Genomic DNA, 14,717 nt, shown 5'->3' on the forward strand with positions numbered 1-14,717 from the left:
AGCCTTGGAGGAGATTATGTTGAGAAATAAAAAAAAAAATTCTTAAAAACGTTGTTTTTCTTGGTCAGGCCGGAAACTTATCAATCCACCCTCGTATACCTCCCTCGAGATAAAGGGGGTAGAGGTTTGCTCAGCTTGGAGTCTCTTCATCAAAGAACGGTTCTAGCTACAGCCTGCTCAGTTCTAAATAGCACAGATTCTCCTATGCGACTCGTACATAAACGTGAAGTCATCAATACTGCGACGTTTCTATACCTTTCCGCAGGTAAGGGCGAAGTGGAAGCTGGTCTACCATTTAATTCCAGCCACACGTCACATGGCTTAGCATCGCTAACACCTTCAGTGCTCAAAAGCCGTGTACATGAAGCAGAACATTTGTTTCTACTAAGAGAACATGCTGACAAGCCCCTTCATGGTAAATTATATGGCATTTTACGTTGTGAAAATCTATAGATGGTTCTGTCGAACATTATTCTCAAATCTGCTGGCTTGAGACCGGCTCTAAAAGTATTATATCATCATCTTCGGCACTTATATGGTGTTGATCTAATGTCCGTCTTGCCATACGCCAATGAGGTATTCGAGTCATTTGTGGAGAATGATCAGTGTAGGATCTACTGGAATTTCTCATTCTCCACCACACAACGTATCAATGATACAAAGCCTGATATTGTCTTTTGAAATCTGAAGACCAAGATAACTTACGTGATTGAATTCGCGGCACCAGCTGATGGCACTATCACGGAAAAGGAAGAACAAAAACGGGCAAAATATCAAGCTCTTCTTTTCGAACTGAGCAGGCAGTACCAAGTCTACAAAGTTCATTTTGCAATACTCATAATCGGCTGCCTTAGGGGTATGAAAGCTTCATTTCTTAGCCAACTCAACAAAATCGCGTCTTGCCAGCGGCAAGTTCAGTCCATTGCAAGCCAGATTCAAAAGGCTGTTCTTCCGGGATCACTTCATCTGGTCCGTAAAGGCCTCTCGAGCCTACAACTTTTCATAACAATACCTAACAAATCAGAAGTTAAGGATCCTTAATTTAACCATTAGAAACGATTTCTTTAATACTAAAATATCAACTCACATAATTGAGGGAAATTTATCACAAGATCATCCAAAAACATAAAATATCGTAGCCAATCCATCTCAAATTATCTGAAGAAATTCATATATTGTCAGTAGTTTTTATAAAAATTCTAGTATCCATTCTCTTAAGTGTTGAATGAAAAACCTTGAAATAATTTTTTTTTAATTCAAAAAACTTAGGAGATATTCAAAATTGAAATTTTTTGTCCTTTTTGAACTTGAATAACTTTAGTAATTTCAATTATATTAAGATTTATTTTTCATGAAAGTGTTGCTAATAACATTCTTTTTTTTTAACACACATTTTTTTTAATTTCAAAAACGAATTTTTGAAAAAAAATCATTTTTGTTTTTCTTTCATTTTTTACAGAATAGTTTGGCACGCCATGTCACGTTCATTATTTTTCGAAAACCAAGAGATCCCATTATTATATTTACAGGACTTTTAGTTGATATTGTAAGCTATATTACAGAAACTCGAAAGTGGATTTTTTAATTCAGTTTAAAAATTTATTTTTAACAAATCCAAAAGAAATTTTGAAATGTTTTGTTAGAAAAATATATTTTTTTAAACTGCATCTTATTATAAATATTTGAAAAATATCGCTTTTATTATCATTAAAATCGCCAAATTATAAAATTTCTAGAAAATAATCCAAATTTTCAATTTTGATAATCTCAGTTTTTAAAATTTATCAGAAATTATTTTAGGGTTTTTCTTTCAGCAGCTCGGTGGGTACATGAACACAAAATCTTGATAGAAAAGACTTGACTCACGATTGAAATAGTCAAAAAGAAGTAGCAACAGATTTCTACTTTAAAAATACGATATAGCAATTGTTTTTCATATTTCAACAGCGTGGTGGTTGATGTGTGTGGTATCGTGTCGAAGAAAGGCGTAAGACTAAGTTTTAGAAATAAATACATACCAACATTGAAACATGTTAAAAGCAGATTCTACATTAAAATAATATTATGCGCAGAAAATTGATCATTAATAGGTATAAATAACAATTAATATTAATATCGTACTGATCATTATTATAAATGAAAAGAATATAAATAGCTAAAGAAACAAAAGTAGAATACCAGAATAATTAAAATTATAAAAAGGCATTTTAATATATTGAACATACATTTATGTTTCAGTTTTCTAAAATTTTTAAAATAGATAAAACTTTTTTTCAATTGTTGGAATTTACTTTGTACTTGGAATTTCTTGCATGCTCTTATAAAATGCATGATAGATTTCAGGTAAAAAAAGTTTTAATATATTTAAAGGACAGTTTCTCCAAAATAATCGGTAATCAATCAAGGGCAACAGACGTGAAATTTGACCTTTGTTGAATAAAGTCTATATATGATCAATTCTTTCAATAAATAAGAATTAAGAAATAAATTCTACAAATTGAACAAACTATTGTTTTTTTCGCTTCAAAAACTTTGGAACACTTAAAAATACAAGTATGATCTGTAAATTAAAACGCCTGGCTATAATTTTAATTAAAATTATTTCCTGAAAAACAGATCCTACTCCATCTTTACTCTATTGGGAATCGAACCACAAAACTTCTGATTTCCGGTCAGATGCTTTTCCAATTAAGCTATTAGAGGGATCAGAATAAGACCTCTTAATTCAAGAAAATAACGCTAATTTTTAGCTAGGTGTTAATGGAGTGAAGATGGAGTAGGATCTGTTTTTCATGAAATAATTTTAATTTGAAAATATTATTTTCCATCCAGTCTGATTAAGACGTTAAGCATTTTCTGTTGTTGAAGATTCTTAACTTGATCGATATTGTATAGATTTTCTGCCTTCATGGTTTGAAGGGTTGACCTACTGTCGGTAAGGTTACCATCTCTGATGATATAACAGATACCTTTAAAATAATAATTTTAATTATTATTACTCTTCTACTTATTTTTATTTCGCTGTTATTTATATTCTTTCGTCATATAATAACATTGTTAATAGGATAAACTGTTTGAATTAAATTAATGACGACATTCTTCATCAAAATAATAAAGACACGCTATGGAAATGCCAGGCACATATGCTCTTATTGGTTCTATAAATAATTTAAACAATTATATTTTTCATACAAAATTGTATATTGTGCATCGAGTGGGAGAAGTAGGCGATTCCAGTCGAGGATGTACTTTTCCGCGCGGACGCAACGAACACGATAATCAAGCGAGTCGAATCGCCGGCCTCCACAAGGGGTACATAAAACTTTGTCTAAGAATCGCGATGGAAATGCGGCAGCGGAGGTCGTCGAGAGACGACCAATTTGTCAATTCCTCAACTGATGACGTCGCAGTGGTCGAAGTGAGTGCTTTTCCTACTAGTGAGAAAAGTTCATCGTGTCGAAACGAGCCTCTTAAGTCTCGTTTTCATCACGGGTATTAGACAAAATAATGCTTTAGCTTAGGAAAAAATTCGAAACCCTCCTTATACATATTAAAAACTTAGTGGATTAAGAATATATTCAATGTCACAAGTTTCCATGCGCTCATTTTGAAATGCGAATTCCAGTAAAATTGGTAAGGTTTTCAGTTTTTAACGAATAAAGCTTGCAAAATAATTTGTTCGTAATGAGGGCCGTAAAATTTTAATACGTAAACGTATTTTTAAATACATAAATTTGATTGCAATAATGCCAATAATTCTGAATTTTCGTTAGAACCTCTGTGTAGTATCTTCCTATCGTTTGTTAATTTTCTAATTACATAATAAAAACCATTTACCCTTTTTGCTAAAATATGTTACAATCTTCATACTTTGCGAAAGATTTAACATGCCGATCGGACTATCGATTACATTTATATCAGTTTCAGGATGTTTAACCTCTTTCTAATTATGCAAGGATTGATCTAATCTAACAAATAACTATTACAATTTTTTTTTAAGTCCTAAGAAAATAAAGCTCTTAAAAATAGCTTAAACACGGAAATAATATTTTTTTTTTAATAAAACATACCCTTGACGTCCATTTTGGTACAGATTCCACCTCAAAAGAACTTGCATTACTGGAGGGTTCAAGAGGCTGAGGTGAGCGCCAATCGGGAGGATTAACATTAATCTGGTGCACTGGCATTGTTCTTAAAAGTGAAATGGGATAACATTGGAGCAATCACTGATGAAAAACTGTCATTTTTAAGCACATTTCAGTGGAAGTTCATTGATTCTAGTTTGAGTAAGAGATACGTTCCAATGACACATTTTTTAAATCATTGCACAAATAAGTTGACTTATAATTATATAATTCTGGAAAATGAAGTATTCCACGACAAATTCACAAAATATAAATTTCATCTTGCATGCTTAAAATACGTAATCAGAGTTTTGAACACCTCCTCGTATGAGATTCGATGATGTTTTTTTTTCAATTCGAAATCAAACTTAAATCCTAGTGGTTCCCTTTGCATCTCAGTTAACAGTTTGAAACGGATTTTTGGGCCAGATTAATAGAAATTAAGTTATTAACATTTTTCACTTTTGCAAAAAATGAGTTTTTTCTTCAAAAATCTCGAAAAATCTCGATTATAGATAAAAGTGTTGTATCTAAAAGTTACAGATTTTATCGCAATACATATTTTGTGTGTATATTCTTTTTTCCTGTAATGAATATTTTCAAAAAAAAAAAATACAAAAATCTACAAATGCATTTTGTCGTTTTTCTTGAAAAATATCAATTTTAGAAAAAAGCGTTAGTAGAAAAAAACATGTGTTTTAATTAGATGTTAAAATTTCAGGCACAATATTTTTATCTCCAATATATATTTTTCTGGATAAAAAAACGATTTTTTTAAACAAAATTGGTTAATAGCCTAATTTCCATTAAACTGCGCCGAAAATCCTATTGGAACTCTCAACTGGGATGCAAAAGGAACCTTTAGCCCAAGTATCAAGTCAAAATTTTTGGGAGAATTTTCGGAAGTATATCCCATTTATTAATTATAGCACGACAAATTTAACTGCCATATAAAGTTATCGAAAAATTACATACACCTAATTGTTTCAGTTAAAGTAGGTATGGACAGCACTGGCGCGGCCTGTATTTGCAGTATAGTATATGAAGTTCTGTACCGGTAATTTGGGATCGGGCTAATAAGAATAGATTATTCTCTATGGAGCAATATACAGTTTTCCGTGGCATCCATACTGGCTCAGCAGATTCAAAGAAGTTATAATTTACTAAAATAATACTGTTCGTTAAGGAACTACGATGATTAACTTCTTATTTCGGCAACGTGGCTTGCTTCTAAAACAAAATTATTGTACCAGCTGAGTGGACTGTATGCTTTACTTAAAATTTACCAGATGTTTTCTCTCCGTCCTGATTAACTCTATTCCTGGAACGCCAAGGATGAAATATAACTTTTTCTTTGTTTATAGAATTAAAATTTTCAGTTAGCCTGATAATTTCACAGTACCTTGATGCACAACACCTTAGAGTTTTAAATCAAAATTCTCATAAATTTCCGATTTCTGGCAAGTTAAAATAAAACTGGGGATTCATCGTTGGAATAAAAATAAATATTTTGTAGTTTTGTTGACAAACATTAAAATTGCGATTTTACACTTGAAGGTAAAACAGTATTCGAAAATTACGAAAACTGAGAATTTATTTATAAAATTGTTCAAAACAATCGTAAATGGTACATTTCTGATCACCTGTTTCAATGCATTATCTCAGTGCACTAAGGGCGATGAGAATTCATGAAAAATAAAATGTTTTTTGCAGTTTACTATCTGAAATTTCAGAATCAAAATGTTTCAGAATATTTTTATAAAAAACATGTTTAATGTGACCTTAAAGTTACTTTAAAATGCTTATGGTTAATATTTTTCGAGATATTTGTTCATAAAGTTATTTATAACAATCATAACAATCGTAATTCCCTTCTGAAATTAGCTAAACTTCTATTATGCATCGATGTGAAAATATTTTCCATGCTCAAGATGTATGTAAATTTAGATGGGCAGGCATCGCTAAACTTAAGTCTACATTACAAGAAATGTTAGAATACTTAATATTTTGGAAAAAATATTGTGCATTATACAGGGTGTATCCCACTACCTCTGTGCCAGTCGGCAACCACAAATAAAAAATAAAAAGGTAAGACAAAAAGTAAAATACAAAAATGTTCTGCGGTATTATTTAGTCCAAGTAATCCCTGAAATGAAGAAGTGTTTTTTGTGCGAAAAAAGGGATGATGGCGTCACAGAGTTTGGTGATGATTCTTTTACAAAATGTTGCCAAATGTTGGCTTTCCGTCGTCACAAAAACCACGCACATGGAGAAGCAGAATTGTATCGTGAGAATCTAAATGAAATTGTAAAATTCAATTCGGTTTAATAAAGATGGCATGAAGATTCCCAATGAACATTTCTCCATTGCAACTTCTCCATTGCAGGGATTACTTGCACTAAATTGTATTGACTCAATTGATACGATAATTTCCATCAGATTCTAGTCGAAAATGATCGTGTTGTCGTCTTTCTGCGCGCGTGACATTTTTTAAAGCGAGGAACAACTCGTTTGCACAACCAGAGCCATGGCAACCACGTTGCATAATGATTGAAATTTTACGCTCTTCATTTCTATGAAAAATTTGTCCATTAACTCGATAGTTACAAAAACTTCAAAGGTAAGCCACCACTTTGACCTGGCCACTGAGATTCAGCATGGGTTACACTATGGCAACCCATTGTTATGTTAAACCAGTGACCGAGTTCTTCATAAAAAAAAACAAAAATTATTCTTTAACAATATATTTGCAAATTTTAAAAAATGCCATAAATAATTGCTGTATTGGCATTGTTTTTTAACTCTGCACTAAAGTCACTATGGGAACCGTTAACAGTGGCCAATTAATAATAATACAATTTAAGAAATTGGATTTTTGCATTAACATTATACATGTCGAATTTTGCAGCGGGATCTCGTACTATTAGTGAACACAATTTTTGTTCTTCGATAGAATGTTCACAATGGACATTTATCCAGAAAATTTGTTACTAAATACAATGATTTTGTATTGTTAGGAATGAGCTTTATTATATATATTTTTCTATCATAAGCTGATACACTAATATATTTATTCAAATAAATTTGTTAGGACAAATAAACCTAATTTTAAGAAAAATTGTGTGTTCCTGAAATATGTATTCATTACTTCTGATTGGCTTCTCGAAGTAACATTTTCACAGATAAAAAATCACATTATGTATTGGAGAATTCCCGACCTTTATATTATAAATCGTTTCTCGTAAGGTTCTGAAGACTTTATTTTCATGGATTTGAAAAAAAAAACTTGAAAATTCAGTCAGAATTAGGCATTATCACATCATCGCCAGCTAACTTCACTTGGTCGAGTGCTAGGGGGAAACAACCACACCAAATGCAAGGGAGAAAACTTTAATTTTGTAATATTTTGGTAACACACTTTGTGAAAAAAATATTTTTTTACGAAGATATTACCAAAATAAACTTTATCCCATGCATTTGGTCCATTGTTTCCCCGACGAAGTGAAGCTAGATGGTGATAAAGTAAAAATATCTCAAACAGGCCTGTGGAAAATTGAATGGTTGCAGTACAGAAATACCCAGGAAAAAAAACCGATTGAACTGGAGCGCTTTGAAATGTGTATCTTAAAATTCCAGATTGACAAAGTTGCATTTCAATTGTTTAAGGACTCTTTGAATTGATCAGCTATTTTGACTTAATTAATTCTGCCAAGCCACATTCGAAGATGGCCTACGGAAAGAAATCTCTGAGTTTTCTTTAGCGAAATAGCCTGGCCCATTTGAGTCTATAAACAAAGTCGATTTGAAACAAAATAGTCTCGGAGATAGTTTGAGAGATTTGGGTCCTTTTCAAGATCATTTTAGTGGTCCTTTTAAGAGTGATGCGACGTTAATATAATGTTCCTTTTGTATTTGTCACGTACCGGGCGGGCTGAGTTATTTACAGTAGTTGGTCGTGGCTAATCCGCTCTCCATTTTTAAACTTCTCTTCAAATTATCAACACTATTTTTTAATTCATGAATTTTCTCATTATACTTATTTATAATTATAACTTATATACTGATATACAATTTTCTAGTTGAATTCAAAAATATTGTCTTTTTTGGCGTATCTCATTCGATTTACGAAAAACGTTCTATTAATTCCGATTTTAAGCATTAAAAAAAAAAGTTAGATATCTGAAGTCATCGAAACCCGTAGATTCCGAATTATTATTTTTTAGGCTATTAACTATGAAATTAAAAAAAAATCTACTTCTACATCTTAATCCGAAAGATTAACAAAGGACCCTTGAGTGTCGGTTACTCTATTGAGATAGCCTCTATGCTTGTTATTTATGATCGTATTCTTATTTCAATTTCTAAAAGGATATTTTAAAGCCTTTAGACCATTTAAACGAGCTTCCTGGACCTTCAAAAATATCTACCAGAGTGCCTGCGGAGAATTTCTATGAGCTTCTTTGACTTAAAGAATTTTTAGTATATACTCAAAGATTCTTTTCGGTAGGGTGTGCTCGTTCTATAGTTTTAAGATATTCCGAATAGGAGAACATAACCTCGAAAAACTAAATTAAGGTGAATTCGTGATTTAGGATTGACAGAAGAAACGCGTGAATCGTTTCAAGTTCTCAATGAAATGGAGTTTGAAGGATGTGAAACTGAATGGAGAAGTACAGGTTCCCTTTTACAGAAACGAATCTGCATCATACAACTGATGCTTGATGAAGTCAGATGAATTGCATAATGCAGATTATGCTCTTCATTATTTAATTGCAGTGAATGGGAAATGGCTGCAAGTAGACTTTAATAGCAAAATGCAGATTAGTTAGGGACTGTTCACGCTGCGTCGCGAACTTGTGAAACCAGGTAGCGTTTTTAAGTTGCATTTTAAATTGGGCTTAAAACCAATTTTAGAACTGTTTTTACTAGTTTAGAACAATAAGTGAATACAAAGAATTAATATTTTTCGGAAACTAAGTGTTCAATGTATAATTTTAATCGTATTCAGTGAAAAAACACATTTCCTGTTAACCCTACCGAAAGAAATCTCTGAGTTTTCTTTAGCGAAACAGCTTGGCCTATTTGAGTCTATAAACAAAGTCGATTTGAAACAAAATAATCTCGGAGATAGTTTGAGAGATTTGGGTCCTTTTCAAGATCCTTTTAGTGATCGTTTTAAGAGTGGTGCGACGGTAATATAATGTTGCTTTTGTATTCGTTACGTACCGGGTGGGCAGAGTTATTTACAGTAGTTGGTCGTGGCTAATCCGCTCTCCCTTTTTAAATTTCTCTTCAAATTATTAACACTTTTTTTTAATTGATGAATTTTTTCATTATACTTATTTATAATTATAACTTATATACTGATATACAATTTTCTAGTTGAATTCAAAAATGTTGTCTTTTTTGTCGCCCTGGCTGCCCTGTGACCTACTCTCAGGGCAGTACCTGCGAGCTTGGCCAGACCACCCCTTTCCTCAGGAGTCCTTTGTTAGAAAATGGGTAATTTGTTTATAAAGGTTGAAAGTTTGAGAAGTATTTAGTATTAAATTGACTATGTTTCTTGATTATAAACTCCTTCAAATTTTTAACTTTTGTAGGCTAGTAATATATTATTGGAATCGGAGAAATTCGTAGATGCTGATAATGCTATTTTCAAATCGCTAATTGAAAAATTAAAAGTTTTAAAATTTCCATACTTTGACATTCCTGTAGACAAAAGACCCTTGATGGTGTAAGCTCACTCGCGCTAAGGTACATGAATAGACCGAAAAGTAGTAGAAAAAATTGAGTCGGGTGGAGCCTGACCATACCTGAAAATTAAGCAAAAAGTTTGCCGACCACTGCTTTAGACCATTTAAACGAGCTTCCTGGACCTTTAAAAATATCTACCTGACTGTCTGTGGAGAATTTCTCTAAGCTTCTTTGACCTAAAGAATTTTTAGTATAAACTCAAAGATTCTTTTCGGTAGGGAAGACTGTTTTTATCAAGAAAATAATTATTTTACTGTATCATATAAATTTCAACACACTATAAGCTAAAATGAACTTTAGTTAATGCATATAGCAAAATATTTGGTTCAAAATATGCAAAAAACATTGATTATAGACCATCAGAAATGAAATATGAATTCTAACCTACCTTTTAGATTATAATTTTTTAGTTAGTAAATATTCCATTTATAAATTAATCAAAATTTATTTTAAGTTCACCTTTATGTCAAGGTAAGTTAATTGAAGCTTATAATTTATTTAAACATATATAATATACTAAAATAATGACTTTTTTGACAAAAATAGTTTTAACATAAACCGGGTTTTTTTGTAATATATGATGAAAATTACACATATGTAACACTTAGTTTCCAATAAATCTTAATTGCTTTCATCCACTTAGTAGTTTAAACTATGCGAAATAATTAAAAAATGGTTGTCAAGCTCAAATTAAAATGCATCTTCAAAATAATACTTGGTTTCGCGAGTTCACATTTTGGCCGCATTGAAAAAATAGATGGCGTATTGAAACGCAGCGGATCCCAATAGTATTATTACGATTAACCGTCGTGTTTTTAATCGATAACGAAATATGTCTTGGTGAATCGTAAAATAATCACTTTTCCGATTCACTGGTACCTCTAACCTATCGTCAGTATCTGAGATTCCTCTTTAAGATACACATTTCATACAACTTGAAACAAGATTGAAACGCGACCAATCGTTTCTTGTTTCCTGGGTAGATATCCAATAAAATCGGAATTTTTCAGGAGAGCGATATAAAATTCTGTAAAATCGAAATCACCATTTGAAGATAAAATAAATGTTTACTCCAGAGCTGAAATGTTTCTGAAATGTCGCCAAAAACGTATGATTAAAAAATATTGTCCTAAGATCAATATTTTTTAATCCATATCAAAAAATAAAAGTTTGAATAACGCGGAAATTTTTTTCGGAGAAATGTTAATAAATATTAAAGGATCGTTTGTGGCCTTGCAAAGAGTTAGGGAAAGAAAAAAGTTTATTTATGAAAATAATGATTATCGACGGACACATTTAGTCTTTACAGCAGAAGTTTGACTTCTAACTTTCTCTGTCGGTAAGCATGCAATATGTTTTACCCACAGACCCGCAGAAGTTCAAAATTGTCTACTTGCTGCGCTAGTGCTGTTCTGAAAAAGCTGGTTTAGTATATCAGACACGTGCTATTTATTGATATAAATTTGTTTATTTGCATCTAAAGTGCTAACATTAGTTGTTGGATTATTTGTGTATAATGTTTGTGACCAATTTTGGTTGTTTTTTGCTACGTTGCTGAATATAAACCTTATATATAGCCCATTGACAAAATTGAAAATTCTTTGCAGTGTTCCACAGCACGGTTGGTATTTCTCTTACAAAAAAAAAACTTTTTTCATAATACTAATTAGTTAGGACCAGAGACATATTCCTTCGTGTCTTCTATTTAGCGTGCCAAATTTTCAACACGATATCTCCTTCCGTGTGGAAGTTAGTTGGGACAGAAAAGTACCGATCTAACTTCTACTTGTATTTTCTTCGAAATTTTTTTCTTCCAAGTTTCCTCCAGAACAAAGCAAAGAAATGGACTTTATTACCTCCTCTTTCATTTCTTAAACTTTCAGAGTAATCCCTCATTTCGTTTTTTTATAAGTTGGGACAGTAAAATTGAGAACCAGGTTTGGTCATGTGACCCTCTCGTTACATGGCTTTAAGCAAAAAAATTTTTACATCTGAGATATTGAGTTGGTAAATTGGAAAAAAATAAGTTTGGTCAGGAAAACATTCAAGAATCTGGAGGTTCAAATTTCATGGGTTTTGAAAACCGCCTTTGGATAGACTAAAAATGTATTTTTCAATAAAAAAATTTTGCTCCCAATACGCGGAGAGGTTGATTAGGAATAAAAAAAGTTTTCATCCAAAAAAATTATTTTGTTCCAGGAAAATAAAGATTTAGTATGATGATATCGCACTGTAACATACGATTTTTCGCTGAAAGGTCTATAAAAAGAAAGGTATAAGTTTCTTTACAAATAAACGAGAATAATTTGACGAGATACTGTTTCTGATCATAAGGCAAAAAATGAGTAAAAAACTTTATAAATTGACTTGTAGAAAATAAAGATGTAAGATTTTATGTTCGAATTTGATCAGTACTTTGACACTAAAAAGTGACAAATAGTTGTATTTCAGGGTGGTTTCTTTGAGAAAAGACGTATTTCATTATTTCACGGTATTTTAAAACTTTGAGGAAGAGGAATATTATCATAAAAAGGTTTAAAAAGGTTTAAAAAAGGCAACAGGTTAGGCAATTAAAATCAAAACAAGATGGGACACAAGGACAGAGAATCAGTTACCTAGTTCTGAATGGCCAATCTTTTTATTACTATATTAACAATGAGACTTTGAACAAATCCTTTTAAACCAAGATTCATTTGATTCTTTAAATAATTTTTTATACAAAAAGCCCATTTTCGGCAAAAAATTTGGTTATCTAGTTCTGTACTGCAACCTTTCAATTATGAAGCATAAATTCGAAGTTTGAACCACTGTGCGACGAAATATTTAGTTGATAATGGTATTGATTAAATGCAACTTTGATTTTTTTTTAATGATACGGCACTAACTCAATATATATTTTTTTCCGAAGGATTTTCGAACGAAAGAAAGAAAATTTGTCTAATATCCGGGGTTTTGCGAGATCCTCGGATCAATTAGTTGTTGAAAAATCAAAAACTTTATTGAGGAAATTATTTTCACGACAAATATGAATTTTGCGAAAGATAGAAATGAGCGGGTAGCAGACGACAGCATTTAAATGGTTAGAATCGTTTGAAAATTTATTTTTTTCCTCATAATTCTGACATGATAGAAAAATTCTCGAGATATACCAGGTTTTCACAGGAACGTGTTGATGATGGTGACCCTAAATTTTGCGAAATAGTTTGCGAAATGGAGAAAAATGCAGACAAAATTGATATACCGTGTGTGTCTTGTAACTGTATTTGTAATCAGAAAACCAGTTATATCTCGAGAATTCTTCTATTATGTCAAAATTGTAAGTAAAAAATAAATTTGCAAACGATTATAACCATTCAAATACTGTCGTCTGCTACCCGCTGATTCCTATCTTTCGCAAAAATCATATTTGTCGTGAAAATAATCATTTCAACAAATTTTTTGATTTTTCAACATTTTATTGATTCAAGGATCTCGCAAAACCCCGGATATTTGACAAGTTTTCTTTCTTTCGTTCCCAAATACTTCGGAAAAGATATATATTGAGTCAGTGCCGTACCTATTAAAAAAATGCAAAGTTGGATTTAACTAACACCCTTAAGTCCAGGTAATTTCTGTAAAGACTTTTTTCTCGCACAATTAATAACAAGTTAGACGAAGAATATTTTAATTTGGCAGTTTTATTTGTTCCAACCGAAAAATGTAGTTTTAACAATAATTTATTTGGCAGTTAAATGTGTCCCGTCACAAGGAACGAGCAAGTTCCTTTAATTGAAACAAAAAAACTGAAATAAACATGTATTGCTGGCGAGTTAATGTGAAATTAAGCAAATATCACACGGACAGTAGTAAATTTACAAAAATCAAATGCACGAATTTCTGATTACACTGCTAATTATTTTAACTTGTGGGGGAAACCCGTTTGATTCAATGCATAATATGGATTTAAAAAGGTCCTAATCAACTAAATTATTTAAAAAAATGACTGCCCATGAAATTAATTGTACAAGTGAAAATCAGTAGCTATACTGCGAATCAGTAAAGCACTAAGAAGACACTATAAATATTAGGTATTTCCTGCGACTCTGTAAATTTTGTTGGATCGAATAAAAACAAAAGTATCAATTCGTACAGAAAATATTTGTGCTAATCGTATATACATTCTGTATGACCAGCTCCCATTACCTTTTGAACTAATCTCACGTCAAGTAAGCGTGCTAATCGTCAGAAATATCTGCAAGACGAACTACAACCAAACAAAATAACGTCACATACAGTTTCATGGACATTATCATTTTTATCTGGCCGGCTCTAGAAAAATAAGAAGAAACATAAATTTCAGATAACTTGTAATAAATAAACTAATAATTATCGAGCGCATTACGTTACTCAAATAAATGAGAATTAGCGCGCACGCACAAAATCAGATTGGAATTTTGATATTTCACGGAGTCAATGACAGCCCGGGCATCACTCAATTTTTCAAAACATTTCCACCACGAAATATTTGTCTGGCCAACTATTCTTCGTCTTTTTCTTAAAATAATCTTATTCATATTTTGGAAGTGACTACAACTAATGGACCTCTCGATTCGCAAAAATTGAACAAAGAATAATAACAATTTCTGACCATTTTCCATTACGCCTTCATACTACGTTCACAATCACAGGTTGTACGCTTGAAACTGTGAGCGCAGTGATCCCAACCTTGACATGCAGAAAGTCACCACGCAGGATCCAACCCAGTGCTCACATTATGGAAAAAGTATACATTTCAACACTGACTCGCCGCTCGTCGGTGTGTAGAAGAAGAAGGCGATGTTGCGCGCGCAGGCTTCTCTC

General features: G+C 31.9%; 1 protein-coding gene across 10 annotated transcripts in view; it reads right to left on the reverse strand.

Annotated features, from left to right (window-relative positions):
- LOC117181494 (E3 ubiquitin-protein ligase MARCH8) overlaps positions 1-14,557 on the reverse strand; it is a 238,147-nt gene extending 223,590 nt beyond the window's left edge. For 2 of the 10 annotated variants that reach the window (XR_004468131.1, XM_033374221.1), the window contains exons 1-2: positions 14,061-14,499; positions 4,071-4,357 (exon numbers count right to left, since the gene is read on the reverse strand). Coding sequence is in view for 9 of the 10 variants with exons in the window: in XM_033374221.1 (XP_033230112.1) it covers positions 4,071-4,187 (117 nt within the window). In the remaining variant the exon portion in view is untranslated. The other 8 variants (XM_033374223.1, XM_033374222.1, XM_033374224.1 and 5 more) reach the window with 8 other exon arrangements.
- Between the last annotated feature and the right edge of the window lie 160 nt (positions 14,558-14,717).

The sequence above is a fragment of the Belonocnema kinseyi genome, chromosome 10 (genome assembly GCF_010883055.1).
Source record: "Belonocnema kinseyi isolate 2016_QV_RU_SX_M_011 chromosome 10, B_treatae_v1, whole genome shotgun sequence".
In the NCBI taxonomy this organism is placed as follows: domain Eukaryota; kingdom Metazoa; phylum Arthropoda; class Insecta; order Hymenoptera; family Cynipidae; genus Belonocnema; species Belonocnema kinseyi.